Consider the following 16,747-nt stretch of genomic DNA (forward strand, 5'->3'; position numbering starts at 1 on the left):
TATAGCCGTCTGTGGCGTGTTAATACAGAGTAAGGATGGTAAGTGTGTTCATTATATTATAGCCGTCTGTGGCTTGTTAATACAGAGTAAGGATGGTAAGTTTGTGTTCATTATATTATAGCCGTCTGTGGCGTGTTAATACAGAGTAAGGATGGTAAGTGTGTTCATTATATTATAGCCGTCTGTGGCTTGTTAATACAGAGTAAGGATGGTAAGTTTGTGTTCATTATATTATAGCTGTCTGTGGCGTGTTAATACAGAGTAAGGATGGTAAGTGTGTGTTCATTATATTATAGCCGTCTGTGGCGTGTTAATACAGAGTAAGGATGGTAAGTGTGTGTTTATTATATTATAGCCGTCTGTGGCGTGTTAATACAGAGTAAGGATGGTAAGTGTGTTCATTATATTATAGCCGTCTGTGGCTTGTTAATACAGAGTAAGGATGGTAAGTTTGTGTTCATTATATTATAGCCGTCTGTGGCGTGTTAATACAGAGTAAGGATGGTAAGTGTGTTCATTATATTATAGCCGTCTGTGGCTTGTTAATACAGAGTAAGGATGGTAAGTGTGTGTTCATTATATTGTAGCCATCTGTGGCGTGTTCATACAGAATAAGGATGGTAAGTGTGTGTTCATTATATTATAGCCGTCTGTGGCGTGTTCATACAGAGTAAGGATGGTAAGTGTGTGTTCATTATATTATAGCCGTCTGTGGCGTGTTAATACAGAGTAAGGATGGTAAGTGTGTGTTTATTATATTATAGCCGTCTGTGGCTTGTTAATACAGAGTAAGGATGGTAAGTGTGTGTTCATTATATTATAGCCATCTGTGGCGTGTTCATACAGAATAAGGATGGTAAGTGTGTGTTCATTATATTATAGCCGTCTGTGGCGTGTTAATACAGAGTAAGGATGGTAAGTGTGTGTTTATTATATTATAGCCGTCTGTGGCGTGTTAATACAGAGTAAGGATGGTAAGTGTGTGTTCATTATATTATAGCCGTCTGTGGCGTGTTAATACAGAGTAAGGATGGTAAGTGTGTGTTCATTATATTATAGCCGTCTGTGGCTTGTTAATACAGAGTAAGGATGGTAAGTGTGTGTTCATTATATTATAGCCGTCTGTGGCTTGTTAATACAGAGTAAGGATGGTAAGTGTGTGTTCATTATATTATAGCCGTCTGTGGCTTGTTAATACAGAGTAAGGATGGTAAGTGTGTGTTTATTATATTATAGCCGTCTGTGGCGTGTTCATTATATTATAGCCGTCTGTGGCGTGTTAATACAGAGTAAGGATGGTAAGTGTGTGTTTATTATATTATAGCCGTCTGTGGCGTGTTAATACAGAGTAAGGATGGTAAGTGTGTGTTCATTATATTATAGCCGTCTGTAGAATGTTGAGGAAGATGATCAATCATGCTTGGTCTTGGTCACCTGGAAACATAACTGAAGTGGGTTTTTTTTCCAATAACATAATAAATGATTGTGTATTACTAAATGGAACTATTTTTTGGACTATTTCTTTTCTCGAGGCTGTTGGTTCCCAAGTATCGCTATGTACCTGAGAATAACAGTCAGTCAGTCACAATCATTTGGTCAACCATAGACAGTTTGCAGGCATCCAGTCAGTATCAGTCAGTCAGTGGTTTGGTCAGTTGGTCTTCAGTTGGACAGTCAGTCAGTCAGCTAGTCAGTCAGTCACAGTTAGTCAGTGAATAGGTTGGTCAGTCAGTCAGTCAGTCAATATTCAGTCAGCTAGTCAGTCTTCAGTCAGTCAGTCAGTCTTCAGTCAGTCAATCAGTCTAAGTCAATATTCTGTCAGTCTTCAGTCAGTTAGTGGGTTGGTCAGCCATTCAGTTGGTCGTCAGTCAGTCAGTCATGATTATGTTTAATGAGATGGTTCCTAAGTATTACTATGTACCTCAGAATATCAGTAACATTCAGTCAGTCAGTCAGTCAGTAACATTCAGTCAGTCAGTCAGTTATAGTCAGTAGTCAGTCATACAGTCATATAGTCAGTCAGGTAGTCAGTCAGTCATACAGTCAATCAGTCAGTCATACAGTCAGTTAGTCAGTCAGGTAGTCACTCAGTCAGTCATGTCATTCAGTCATGTCATTCAGTCAGTCAGTCACTCAGTCAGGTAGTCAGTCAGTCAATCAGTCAGTCATACAGTCAGTCAATCTTTAAGAATCCAATCTGTCTTCAGTCAACCAATGAGTCTTCAGTGAGTCAGTCAGCCAGTGATTATTATGTATGTAGTATGTATGTAGATGTGACTGTTTTTCAGGACTGTTGGTTCCCAAGTATTACTACGTTCCTGAAGACACCATTGAGCTGGAGAAGATGCATCCTGGGAGTCAGGAGCGACTGCCCAGCCCAGAGGGATCCACGGGCGGGGTCTTCATGTGGGGTCAGGCCATCTACATCATCAGTCAGCTGTTAGGTCAGACTTACAAACACTTATAGAAGATAAAACTGAAAATGTGATTATGTATCAATACACCACATCAAGGAATCTTTTAGTACATGTGTTTTCAAACCGCCCAAAATGCATAATTATATCCCATCATATTTTTGCTTATTACATATGATTTATTAAAATTCCTGGAATGAAAACTTGAAAACTGTACTTAACATTATGGTAACTTTTTATTATATACAAATAAAAAGCATAATAAACATTAAAAAGTTGCCTTTTGTAGATGAAAAAATCACCATTTTGATATAAATTGCATCAAAATATTTTGAAGTTTGAAACAGTCTGTATGAAATATGTTGCAACTGACTTCATTATTACAATAGTCAGAGGTAATAATATTAGTTGTTGAGTCTGTTTCAGATTGTCTTGTAAATTATCTGAGTGTGTGGATAAAGTTGAGGAATTTATCATCTACAAAGGCAAACATTTAAAAGTTTATTAGTAGCAGGATGTAGCCCATTGGTAAAGTGCTCGCTTGATGCGCAGTCGATTTAGGATCAATCCCCATTGGTGGGCCTATTGGGTTATTTCTCATTCTAGCCAGTGAACCACAACTGATATATCAAAGGCTGTGGTATGTGCTATCCTGTCTGTGCGATGGTGCATATAAAATATCCCTTACTACTACTGGGAAAATGTAATAGGTTTTCTCTCTAAGGCTATTTGTCAAAATTATAAAATGTTTGACATGCCAAGTTTATTATGCCACTTATTTGTATACACAGTAATAGATCATCAAAATGTTAATACATTTTCAGGAATTTGTTTCAGGGATTGTTATGAGTCTTATGTAATAAGCAGAAATAGGTTGTAGTATAATTTTTGTTTAGGTTTTCTTTAATGAAAACTTTATATGATATGTATTTTTGTATTTTCCAGTTGAAGGTTTGCTGGCAAGGAATGGTCTCGACCCAGTTCGTCGGTATCTTCCAGCACCAGAGAGACCCAGGTTCAATACTCGGTACTCCAAGTTTCAGGTCAGCTCAGATTCCTGTACAGTCTCTTTAAGAATTATTTGTCTTTTCTTGTGTGTGAATTTATTGATGTATAACAGTCTCAAAATGTAAAAACAATAGTGTAACACGATGTATTATACTAAATTAATGACTGTTATATATTGATAAAATTCATAAAAAGTTACAAACAATTCTTATTATTTCTTTTGTCCTTTTTCTGATCACTTTCATGTCAGGATTTAATGCGATTATGTCTATTTGTGACCTTTGTTAAAACAAAACATACCTTGACCTTTGACATACCAGTTGTGGGGTACTGGTTACTGGTTGAGGCGGGTGGGGGAGAACAGTCGTGGAATGGGTCCACTGAGGGGTTTCGATCCTTTGACCCAAGCACCACAGCCGAGAGCTCTACCATCTGAGCTGGATCTCACACCACTTCTGAAAACAAAGTTAAAGTTTGTTTTGTTTAATGACATCACTACAGCCCATTGATTTATTAATTATCAGCTATTGGATGTCAAACATTTGGTAATTTTGACATATAGTCTTAGAGAGGAAACCTGCACAATTTTTCCATTAGTAGCAAGGGATGTTTTATATGCACCATCCCTCAGACAGGATAACATATACCATGGCCTTTGACATAACAGTCATGGTGCACTGGCTGGAATGAGAAAGAACCCAATAGGCCTACCAACGGGGATCGATCCCAGATTGACCACACATCAAGTGAGCACTTTACCACTTGGCTATATCCCACCCCTTCTGAAAACAAGATTATACGTCTGAATAGCACCTTTAACAGTATGATCTTCATGTATAGGGAACTCCACACGATCTGGGGTACGATAACACCTTTAACAGTATGATCTTCATGTAATAGGGAACTCCACACGATCTAGCATCCTGTCCCTTCTAAACACCTTTAACAGTATGATCTTCATGTAAAGGGAACTCCACACGATCTTGGGTACGATAACACCTTTAACAGTATGATCTTCATGTATAGGGAACTCCACACGATCTGGGGTACGATAACACCTTTAACAGTATGATCTTCATGTATAGGGAACTCCACACGATCTGGGGTACGATAACACCTTTAACAGTATGATCTTCATGTATAGGGAACTCCACACGATCTGGGGTACGATAACACCTTTAACAGTATGATCTTCATGTATAGGGAACTCCACACGATCTGGGGTATGATAACACCTTTAACAGTATGATCTTCATGTATAGGGAACTCCACACGATCTGGGGTATAGATAACACCTTTAACAGTATGATCTTCATGTATAGGGAACTCCACACGATCTGGGGTACGATAACACCTTTAACAGTATGATCTTCATGTATAGGGAACTCCACACGATCTGGGGTACGATAACACCTTTAACAGTATGATCTTCATGTATAGGGAACTCCACACGATCTGGGGTACGATAACACCTTTAACAGTATGATCTTCATGTATATAGGGGGTAACTCCACACGATCTGGGGTACGATAACACCTTTAACAGTATGATCTTCATGTATAGGGAACTCCACACGATCTGGGGTACGATAACACCTTTAACAGTATGATCTTCATGTATAGGGAACTCCACACGATCTGGGGTACGATAACACCTTTAACAGTATGATCTTCATGTATAGGGAACTCCACACGATCTGGGGTACGACTCAGTATGATCTTCACACGATCTGGGGTACGATAACACCTTTAACAGTATGATCTTCATGTATATAGGGAACTCCACACGATCTGGGGTACGATAACACCTTTAACAGTATGATCTTCATGTATAGGGAACTCCACACGATCTGGGGTACGATAACACCTTTAACAGTATGATCTTCATGTATATAGGGAACTCCACACGATCTGGGGTACGATAACACCTTTAACAGTATGATCTTCATGTATAGGGAACTCCACACGGGAACTCCACAGTATGATCTTCATGATCTGGGGGTACGATAACACCTTTAACAGTATGATCTTCATGTATATAGGGAACTCCACACGATCTGGGGTACGATAACACCTTTAACAGATAACACCTTTAACAGTATGATCTTCATGTATATAGGGAACTCCACACGATCTGGGGTACGATAACACCTTTAACAGTATGATCTTCATGTATAGGGAACTCCACACGATCTGGGGTACGATAACACCTTTAACAGTATGATCTTCATGTATAGGGAACTCCACACGATCTGGGGTACGATAACACCTTTAACAGTATGATCTTCATGTATAGGGAACTACACGATCTGGGGTACGATAACCACAGTATGATCTGGGGAACTCCACACGATCTGGGGTACGATAACACCTTTAACAGTATGATCTTCATGTATAGGGAACTCCACACGATCTGGGGTACGATAACACCTTTAACAGTATGATCTTCATGTATAGGGAACTCCACACGATCTGGGGTACGATAACACCTTTAACAGTATGATCTTCATGTATAGGGAACTCCACACGATCTGGGGTACGATAACACCTTTAACAGTATGATCTTCATGTATAGGGAACTCCACACGATCTGGGGTACGATAACCTTTAACAGTATGATCTTCATTTAACAGTATGATCTTCATGTATATAGGGAACTCCACACGATCTGGGGTACGATAACACCTTTAACAGTATGATCTTCATGTATATAGGGAACTCCACACGATCTGGGGTACGATAACACCTTTAACAGTATGATCTTCATGTATAGGGAACTCCACACGATCTGGGGTACGATAACACCTTTAACAGTATGATCTTCATGTATATAGGGAACTCCACACGATCTGGGGTACGATAACACCTTTAACAGTATGATCTTCATGTATAGGGAACTCCACACGATCTGGGGTACGATAACACCTTTAACAGTATGATCTTCATGTATAGGGAACTCCACACGATCTGGGGTACGATAACACCTTTAACAGTATGATCTTCATGTATATAGGGAACTCCACACGATCTGGGGTACGATAACACCTTTAACAGTATGATCTTCATGTATATAGGGAACTCCACACGATCTGGGATACGATAACACCTTTAACAGTATGATCTTCATGTATATAGGGAACTCCACATGATCTGGGGGACGATAACACCTTTAACAGTATGATCTTCATGTATAGGGAACTCCACAGGATCTGGGGTACGATAACACCTTTACCAGTATGATCTTCATGTATAGGGAACTCCACACGATCTGGGGTACGATAACACCTTTAACAGTATGATCTTCATGTATATAGGGAACTCCACACGATCTGGGGTACGATAACACCTTTAACAGTATGATCTTCATGTATAGGGAACTCCACACGATCTGGGGTACGATAACACCTTTAACAGTATGATCTTCATGTATAGGGAACTCCACACGACCTCGGAATCCAGATTGTTCTGATCGCAGAGAGTGCTCGCCTGCAGCAGCTGCTGGGAACATACGGGATCCAGACCCAGACCCCACACCAGATAGAGCCAATGCAGATCTGGTCCCCCAAGGAGCTGACCAAGGCGTACGAATACCTCGGCTTAAACACCAAGTTGGGACTTTCTGGTCGCCCCAGTAGGCCGTTCGGTGTGCTCAGTACATCAAAGGTAACATTAACAATTTTACATTAAATTGTAGACTATTATAAAATGATTGCATTACCCGGTACAAGTATGAATTGTACAGCAGAGAGGAAAGGAGGAATTAGATGGTTATTGTGAACAAAGGCTTTATAGAATATGTAATGGGGGACATAAGGTAACTTTAGATATGTTTTTAAATCAACTCATTGTAAGGTAAATGGTATGCAACGGTCACTCATGTGATATTCTCTATATCTGCTACATGTATATAGATCTACTGCTGGTGTATCTATCTCTTAACAATATTGATTTGTTTTAGATCTACCGAGCCTGTATTAAAACTATTATCTGCTATCTGCTGCTTATGTATCTATCTCTTAATATTGATTTGTTTTATATCTGCTGTCTGCTGCTTGTGTATCTATCTCTTAATATTGATTTGTTTTATATCTGCTGTCTGCTGCTTATGTATCTATCTCTTAATATTGATTGTTTTATATCTGCTGCCTGTTGCTTATGTATCTATCTCTTAATATTGATTTGTTTTATATCTGCTGTCTGCTGCTTATGTATCTATCTCTTAATATTGATTTGTTTTAGATCTACTGAGCCTGTGATAAAACTATTATCATTTATGTCTTAACAATACTGATTTATTGTAGATCTACCGAGCCTGTGGTAAAACGATTATCTGCTACCCACTTCTGTTTGAGCTGAGTGAGTTTTACCTGGCTCAGGACATCAATCTGGTGATGGACGACTGCAGGGTAAGTTCACCATCAAACAAGTAGGCCTGTAGGGCTGCAAAGCCCTCTCCCCTCCCCAACACCTCAATCGAGAACAAGCAAGCATGTAGTTCTGCGAAGCCCCTTCCCTTCCCCAGCACTTCAATTTGAGAACCATAAAGATTCCTCTTTTTGTCTTCATTTAATTTTATCTTAAACCAGCTGTTTTAAATTGTTCCAAAAGACTTCAGGCCAGGTACTTATAAAACACAATGCTTAAACACCTGTTTTAGACTTACACGCGTGTAACCTCATACATTTACAATGCTTAAACACCTGTTTTAGACTTACACGCATGTAACCTCATACATTTACAATGCTTAAACACCTGTTTTAGACTTACACACGTGTAACCTCATACATCTACAATGCTTAAACACCTGTTTTAGACTTACACGTGTGTAACCTCATACATCTACAATGCTTAAACACCTGTTTTAGACTTACACGCGTGTAACCTCATACATCTACAATGCTTAAACACCTGTTTTAGACTTACACGCGTGTAACCTCATACATTTACAATGCTTAAACACCTGGCAGTGCATTTAAGAAAAACAGGCTTCGTAAATTCGGTGCTTTATTTTTATCTTAAGCTAGCTGTTTTAAAATGTTCCAAATGACTTCAGGTCTGGTGCTTATAAAACATTTAAAATCTAGACTCAAGATTCTTTATAGAGTGAGATTTTAACGTCATGCATGTGACTTCATTGGAGATTTAAGTCTAGACTAAAGTCTTGTAAGCTCAGACCCAGATACACGTCACAAGCATTGGTTGAAAACATCTGTACACCCAGTTCTATTTTAGGTTAATTAAAATTGCTAATCATATTGCTATAGAATTATGTCTGCCATAGATCAAAGAAAACATGTTGGATGGTAGTAAAAACAATTTATTTATGTTAACTAAATAAAATTTTCATTTATAATCCAGTAATAGATAAAAACAAACCTCGTAACCTTCAAGACTTTGCCTTTAACGAATGGCATAAAATGAAGAAAACATTGTTTAGTAAAGGTGTTGTAGTAGTTCGATAGCACACTTGAACTTACAAACATATAAGATACGACTATGGGTTGTCTAAAACATTTTTTGATAAAAATTTATTAACCTTTTCACATTTTGGCCTCCTGTCCCGGACTTAGTCACTGGCAAAGTCAGAGGTTAAGCCCAGGATGGACGTGCCTGAGACCTGCGTGGTACATGGGCACGTACAAAGTGTTCACTCAGTCTCTCTCACACGTTGGTTTCATCTATTATGTTGAAGTTGTCTTGTCAAACATCGTTCATACAATTAAAAGGGTTAAGAAATATTACAAAAACATTTGTTTAGTATCACATCATGATTCACTATGCATGTTTTAGAGGTTGCTATGTCCACATTTTTAAAATGTTAATTGCAGCTGTTAATTCATTTTCAAACTGATTAACAATTGTCGCTAATTAATTTTTGCTTAAATTTTTTTTTCGTGGATCATACAATTATTTTCCTCCACACATTTTACAGCATCTCACTGGTTTCTACTTGTGTTTTTTAGAATGATTTGGCATTTCTGTCAAAGTGCTGGAAGCTGTCTGGACGACCCACATGGTGCATGCTGATCAGAGAAAATGCCATCAGGTATGTTTTTCTCTCTAATATTATTGTCTCCTTTTTACAAAGTAAAAAATAAAGATTGTTTTGTTTAACAACACCACAAGAGCACATCAATGTATTAATCATCAGCTATTGAAGGTCAAACATTTGGTAATTTTGACTTGTAGTCTTAGAGAGGAAACCCGCTACCTTTTCCATTAGTAGCAAGGGATCCTTTATATGCACCATCCCACAGACAGGATATCATATACCACAGCCTTTGATATACCAGTCGTGAAAACGAGAAATAGCCCAATGGACCCACCAAAGGGGATCTGATTTGAGCTACTACAAGCATTATGACAACAACCGACATCTTGTTTATACAGATACTGATATTCTAAACAGAAAATTGTCATTAATATGTAATTGTAGTCATCAAAAAGGACATGATAGTCGTAAACACACATTACAACTGCAGTAAATTCAGAACAGTTCAGAACAGTTCCTTTAAACATTATTTATTACATAGATGAAATATAATATGGTTTTAATATAACAACATGGCAATAAAAAATACCTAACTCTGTCTTGTTTTTGTTTTTGCTTCTTTTTTTTTGCCACCAAAATATTTAACTCTTTGACATAGAGAATGACATTTATGTCGCTTACTGCTTTACGGGGAAAACATCATCTTTGTCATTTTAGCAGTGCTGTGAATCAAACATGTTTTTTGGCTGCATTGCGTATGGGTGCATTTTTATCGGTCATTAATTTAATAGGAAATATAATTCTGTCAATAAGGAGAGTAACTCTTACTTACTTCGATACTTTGTTTACTTTACGACATTGAGTTAACATTACTTGGCAATGATGTAAACAAAATGGCGGCGCCCATGAAATTTGCATCTGATTGGTTATTTTTATTTACAAAGCAACTGTTATAAACTGTACATAAATTTAATTGCGTTTAAATTCTACATACTTTTCTGTTAGTTACCGGCCTCGGTGGCATCGTGATAGGCCATCGGTCTACAGGCTGGTAGGTACTGGGTTCGGATCCCAGTCGAGGCATGGGATTTTTAATCCAGATACCGACTCCAAACCCTGAGTGAGTGCTCCGCAAGGCTCAATGGGTAGGTGTAAACCACTTGCACCGACCAGTGATCCATAACTGGTTCAACAAAGGCCATGGTTTGTGCTATCCTGCCTGTGGGAAGCGCAAATAAAAGATCCCTTGCTGCTAATCGGAAGAGTAGCCCATGTAGTGGCGACAGCGGGTTTCCTCTCAAAATCTGTGTGGTCCTTAACCATATGTCTGACGCCATATAACCGTAAATAAAATGTGTTGAGTGCGTCGTTAAATAAAACATTTCTTTCTTCTTCTTTTTTCTGTTAGTTAAAATAATATATCTATTTTTACTACTTTACAGTTATTCCTTTTATTATTTTATGAATTAAAGTAAAATTTGATCGATTTAATTTTTTAGTGATTTTTGTCAAATTAATTCTATCATGGGAGGTGTGGCTTAAATTATATTTCCCTTTAAAGGAGTTAATATTCTAAATATTTTCTCACAATTCCATTTTTTCTCATTTACTACTGTACAGTATTATTGTTTTTGCCCCTAGTCCAAACAGAAAAGAAATTATTGTCATTAATCTAATAGTATATTAAAATTATATGTGAATGAACTCCATCTGGTGATACGCCTAGTGACCATGGAATAAACACGGTCATTGTAACATTCTGACTGTATTGTAAGGAAATCTTCTTACAGTTTTAACCTAGAATTGATCTGCAGGTTAGCATTTCGTCACTGATGTTTGTTATTTTCCAGAGGTTACAATTTCGGAGGATTCCTTGATCTGTTGGCTCAGTTTAAGAAGGGAATGGTGGATGGAGTCCGGGTCAAAATTGGCCGACTGCAGGTGAGAAAGAGTTTAACATAACACTGCAGGGGACAATATTTCAAAATCTTAGGTAACCGGAAATCAGTTCACGTGATTTATACTAAGGTAACTGGTTGTTTGGTGACGTGAATATAATTCTCGTAACCGATGAGTTAGGCTTACCTAATTTTAAAGCACTTGAACTACGGTTCTGTGCTACATTGGTGGTTCAAATGTATTTAAAAATATAAACTGATTTTCACTTTCATTACTGATATATGGTACTTTTAATTTTAGAATGTAATTGTTCATCACGTAACAGATTGGCGGTTCTCGTGATTTTAAATTTGCATAACTGACACGCGAACAGAAGAACGGTTCTTGTGAAATATTGTGCCCTGCACTGCTTTACCTTTACAATGTAATTGCAGTCATCGTTTTAAACTGGGGGTGGGATCTAGCTCAGTCGGTAGAGTGCTCGTCTGGGGTGATTTGGTCGTAGGATCAAACCCGCTCGGTGGATGCATTCTCTGATTGGGTTTTTTCCCCGATCCAACCAATACCCCATGACTGGAAAAACAAAGGGCATAGTATGTGCTTTCCTTCTTATGGAAAATTACATATAAAAGATTCCTTGCTGCTAATGGAAAAATGTAGCAGGCTTCCTTTAAGACCAAGTCAAGATTACAAATGTTTGACATCCAATAGACAATGATTAATATGATATCATTTTTTTTATTAGCAGCAACAGATCTTTTATAAGCACTTTCCAACACAGGACAGCACACACCACAGCCTTTGATATACTAGTCGTGGTGCATTGGTTTGGACTGGACAAAACTGAATGGGTCTGCCAAGGAGGGTCGGTCCTTCAACCCAATAATCTTGGGCTATCTGTTTGCCAACACTCTACCAATTGAGCTAAATTCGACCCACTATGACAGCTGTGACTGTTCTTTAACACTAAACAGTGTAGTAAGATGTCAAACATTGTTTTTCTTTGCAGTGTTTTGTTTTGTCAGCTTGAAACCGGCCTTTTTGGTGTCGTGGTTAAGCCATCGGACAGAAGGCTGGTAGGTACAGGGTTCGCAGCCCGGTACCGGCTCCCACCCAGATCGAGTTTTAACAACTCAGTGGGTAGGTGTAAGACCATTACACCGACTTCTCTCTCACTAACCACTAACAATTAACCCACTGACCTGGACAGACATCCCAGATAGCTCAGGTGTGTGTGCCCAGGACAGCGTGCTTGAACCTTAATTGGATATAAGCATGAAAATACATTAAAATGAATGAATGAACAAATGTCCACTTGTATCAAGATGTCAAGCATTTCTTTCTTTTTTCAGTTTTTTATTTCATTGGCTTGCATTAACATGTCAAACATTCCTTACTTTTCAGTCTTTATTTCATCGGCTTGCATCAAGATGTCAGACATTTTTTGCAATGCAATTTCATCAGCTTGCATCAATATTTGAAATATTCCTTTGACTGAGAAGTCAAATATTTATTTTTGTTTCAGTCTTTTATTTCATCAACTTGCATCAATATGTAAAATATTTGTTACTTTTCAGTTTTTTATTTCATCGCCTTGCATCAACATGCAAAATATTCCTTGGATTGAGAAGTCAAATATTCCTTTTCATTTCAGTCTTTTATTTCGTCGACTTGCACTAATATGTCAATTATTCCTTAGTTTTCAGTCTTTTATTTCATCGGCTTGCATCATTAACATGTCAAATATTCCTTACTTTTCAGTCTTTCATCTCATCAGCTTGCATCGAGCACCTGGACTTCCTGCACATGTTGCCGGACCCATCCATCTTCATCCCAGTGCAGGAGAAAGTCGACTCGGCCACTAATCTGACCAGTCTGACCGAACTACCCCACCAGGAGGAGCCCGAACACGGAGACTATCTCATTGAACAGGTTGGTTACCTCCCCTTTACCAAGTCTTCAAATAATTCTCTCTTAAAGCCCCTGACCCTAGTTTGTTTTGGAGTCTGGTGGGGTTGTTTTTTTTGTTTGTTTTTTAAAGTTTATTAACCCCAGAAACAAGTTTGGTAGTGTCAGGGTTGAGGGCCCTGATATCACTACCTTACAGTCACATTATATGTTAGAGATTGTACATAATATATAAACTGAAAATATATAGGCGTGCATGTATATATTATATAAATATTATATATATAGTACATTACACTAGTGATAGTGAATATTATTAACCTCAGAACCATATATGGCAGTGTCTAGTAACAGTGCTTCTAACTCTAGTGTTATTGACAGAGTATTCACAATTTGAAGCACAAATACATCACTATTTGGCGTGCCCGTTGTTGTGTGTGTCAAGCAAGTATGTTTAGCACCAATATAAAAATATCTGTAAAAAAGAAACATATTTTGAAACACATTTAAGTCAATAAATGTTACAACTCGAATGTACTTCAGAATCTAGAAAAAGCTAAATCCTTTATTCAAGTTGTATTAGAGAAAAAAGTTGAAGAAATGGAAGCTATGAAATCAACTTTTCACACAAAATAATGAAAAATAAACACACCCCATCCCTGCTGTCTGACAAGTTTGTTTTTGTTTAACAACACTACTAGAGCACACTGATTTATTAATCATTGGCTATTGGATGTGAAACATTTGGTAATTTTGACATTAGTCTAGAGAGTAAACCCGCTACATTTTTCCATTAGTAGCAAGGGATCTTTTATATGCACCATCCCACAGATAGGATAGCACATACCATGGCCTTTAATACACCAGCCGTGGTGCACTGGTTGGAACAAGAAATAGTCCAATGAACCCACCGATGGGGATCGATCCCAAACCAACTGTGCATCAAGTGAGCGCTTTACCACCTGGCTACATCCCTCCCCTAAAATACAAACTTTTTTTTACAAGCATCTGATTTATTAAATTAAATGAAATACGTGTTACTATTAGTGGTCATCTACTTATATGTTTACAAGCATCTGATTTATTAAATTAAATACGTGTTACTATTAGTGGTCATCTACTTACTATGTTTACAAGCATCTGATTTATTAAATTAAATATGTGTTACTATTAGTGGTCATCTACTTACTATGTTTACAAGCATCTGATTTATTAAATTAAATACGTGTTACTATTAGTGGTCATCTACTTACTATGTTTACAAGCATCTGATTTATTAAATTAAATATGTGTTACTATTAGTGGTCATCTACTTACTATGTTTACAAGCATCTGATTTATTAAATTAAATACGTGTTACTATTAGTGGTCATCTACTTACTATGTTTACAAGCATCTGATTTATTAAATTAAATGAAATATGTATTACTATTAGTGGTCATCTACTTACTATGTTTTAAGGATAAAATGATGTTTTATTATATTTTTATTTCCCAAAATACTTTCATTAACCTCTCTGCACTTTTGATTCTTTTAAAAATGGAGACAACTCTTGTAATTATTACCTGTTCAATATTCCAGTCATCAAGTATATCATTAAGCCGAATTATTCTTATGACCACTGGCTGTTAAAAAATTCCTCCCCCCCCCCCCTCCCACCAAAAAAACATAAAATCTTTAACCATAGTTCCTCATCTGTACTGTTTTTTTTGCAGACATCGTGACATATTTTTGTAGGCAAAAATGTGAAGTGTACACACATGATAAAGTGTGACAGACCCTGGTTTTTAAACACTAAGACATATTTTTCACTATTAGAGCCAGTTTTGATAACTAAAATCAAACATTACTTAGATTTTATTGTTTAGATTATCCATGTCCATACATCCGAAGTGTTTCTGATCATCCTGGTGTTTTCAATATCACAAAATTTATTTGTCATATTTTTAAAAACACACGTGCATCTGAGAAGTAAAGGTTATAGAGTTGAGTTTTAGTCTATTTTTTAAGCGTATTTCACCAACATTTCAGCCTCACAGACTCTTGTTTCACTCTGTTGTAACTTTATCTAGATGTCTTACAGGTTTGTATCTATTAACAAAATTTAATGTCAGTTTTTACGGGTTGGAACTAGGGTCTGCACCTTTAACTAAAATATAGTAGTAACAGAATTATAGTGCGACTGTTTGACATTTTCACAGAGTGGCTCTGGTTTGTCATACGTCGAGGTGAGTTTTGTCTGCCCTCCCTGTTTACTAGTTGTTGTATCTGGTACGGTGTGTACAGTGTTAGAATAGATTTCTTATTGTGCAATAATTTACTTGTTTTAAGTAATTTTAGTCAGCAAATTTGTCTGAGCATAGATTAACACTGGTACATAGTAGACCTATTAATAAAACTAATTTCATTGGTGTATGTCTGACAGGTCTGTCCCAGGGGGGGTGTATATCATGTGCATCCCCTAGCACATGGATACTTGAAAGAAATAATTGTTTTCTCTAATGACTCAACATATTTTAATTACAGTTATATGGTGTCAGAGATATGGTTAAGGACCACAGAGAAATTTAGAGAGGAAACCTGCTTCCGGCACTCAATAGGCTACTCTTAATTAATCAGCAGCAAGAGATTGTTTATATGCACTGTCCCACAGACAGGATAGTATATGCTACAGCCTTTGTTACACCACGTGTAAAGCACTGGCTGCAACGAGAAATAGCCCAATGGGCCCATCCTAACTGACTGCACATCAGGCGAGTGCTTTACCACTGGACTATGGATATGTGACGTTCACTTTTTGATAGGGACCACCTTTTACAATATCAACACTCACAAAGGTCCTTATAATTAAAATGAAAAGTATATCTGCATTTTAGCCTCTTTTTTTTTTTTTTTTTTGCTTCTTTTTATAGTAAAGTAAACAACTTATGTTTCAGGCATACATGTGCTATGAGTCACCTTCGTTGTATGTGTTACTTAAGGTACAAGTAGTATTGTTGGTCAGTGTTCTAATTATATCGCATGTTTTGGTACATTCAGTATTTTACTTTAGATGTCCAATGCCATATACAGTGGACTCTTGTCCAAACCAGTATCTGTCTAAACCAGATTTCTGTGTAAGCCGGCACAGTTTTAAAGTCCTGTCCAGCTACCGTTAATTTATCATGAACAAAACTCTGCCTAAACCGGATGTCGTCTGTTCTGGATTTTGGATCAAATTCAAGCACAAAAGAACGGTTTATGTAGTAATTAGCTCTGTCTACACTGGCACGTGATCTCACCTCTACTGTCTGTCTATGGTCACCTTTTAAACAATAACAGCAGTTCCCCAGTACTTAGGACAGCAAAGTGTTATGAAATAGCTGTGCCTCTTTGAAGGTTTAACAAGCAGTGAACCATACGTGTTGTAACGGATTGAAACACCAGTAAATCACAGAGATCAGTGACAGACTTTTTTTCTGCTGATACTCGGTAGACTTTATTGAAGTACTGTGACATTCATTAAAACAAACAAAAAACCCTATAAA

The 16,747-nt window shown here is 37.4% G+C and overlaps 1 protein-coding gene across 2 annotated transcripts in view; it reads left to right on the top strand.

Annotated features, from left to right (window-relative positions):
- Positions 1 to 16,747, top strand: part of LOC121388167 (phosphorylase b kinase regulatory subunit beta-like) — a 47,431-nt gene that overhangs the window by 15,694 nt on the left and 14,990 nt on the right. The window contains exons 11-18 of one of the 2 annotated variants that reach the window (XM_041519405.1): positions 2,289 to 2,444; positions 3,360 to 3,457; positions 6,854 to 7,084; positions 7,723 to 7,827; positions 9,385 to 9,467; positions 11,264 to 11,354; positions 13,074 to 13,244; positions 16,157 to 16,201. In XM_041519405.1, the coding sequence (XP_041375339.1) occupies positions 2,289 to 2,444; positions 3,360 to 3,457; positions 6,854 to 7,084; positions 7,723 to 7,827; positions 9,385 to 9,467; positions 11,264 to 11,354; positions 13,074 to 13,244; positions 16,157 to 16,201 (980 nt within the window). The remainder of the gene's footprint in view (positions 1 to 2,288; positions 2,445 to 3,359; positions 3,458 to 6,853; positions 7,085 to 7,722; positions 7,828 to 9,384; positions 9,468 to 11,263; positions 11,355 to 13,073; positions 13,245 to 16,156; positions 16,202 to 16,747) is intronic. The other variant, XM_041519406.1, reaches the window with a different exon arrangement.

Source organism: Gigantopelta aegis, chromosome 14 (genome assembly GCF_016097555.1).
Source record: "Gigantopelta aegis isolate Gae_Host chromosome 14, Gae_host_genome, whole genome shotgun sequence".
Taxonomy (NCBI): domain Eukaryota; kingdom Metazoa; phylum Mollusca; class Gastropoda; order Neomphalida; family Peltospiridae; genus Gigantopelta; species Gigantopelta aegis.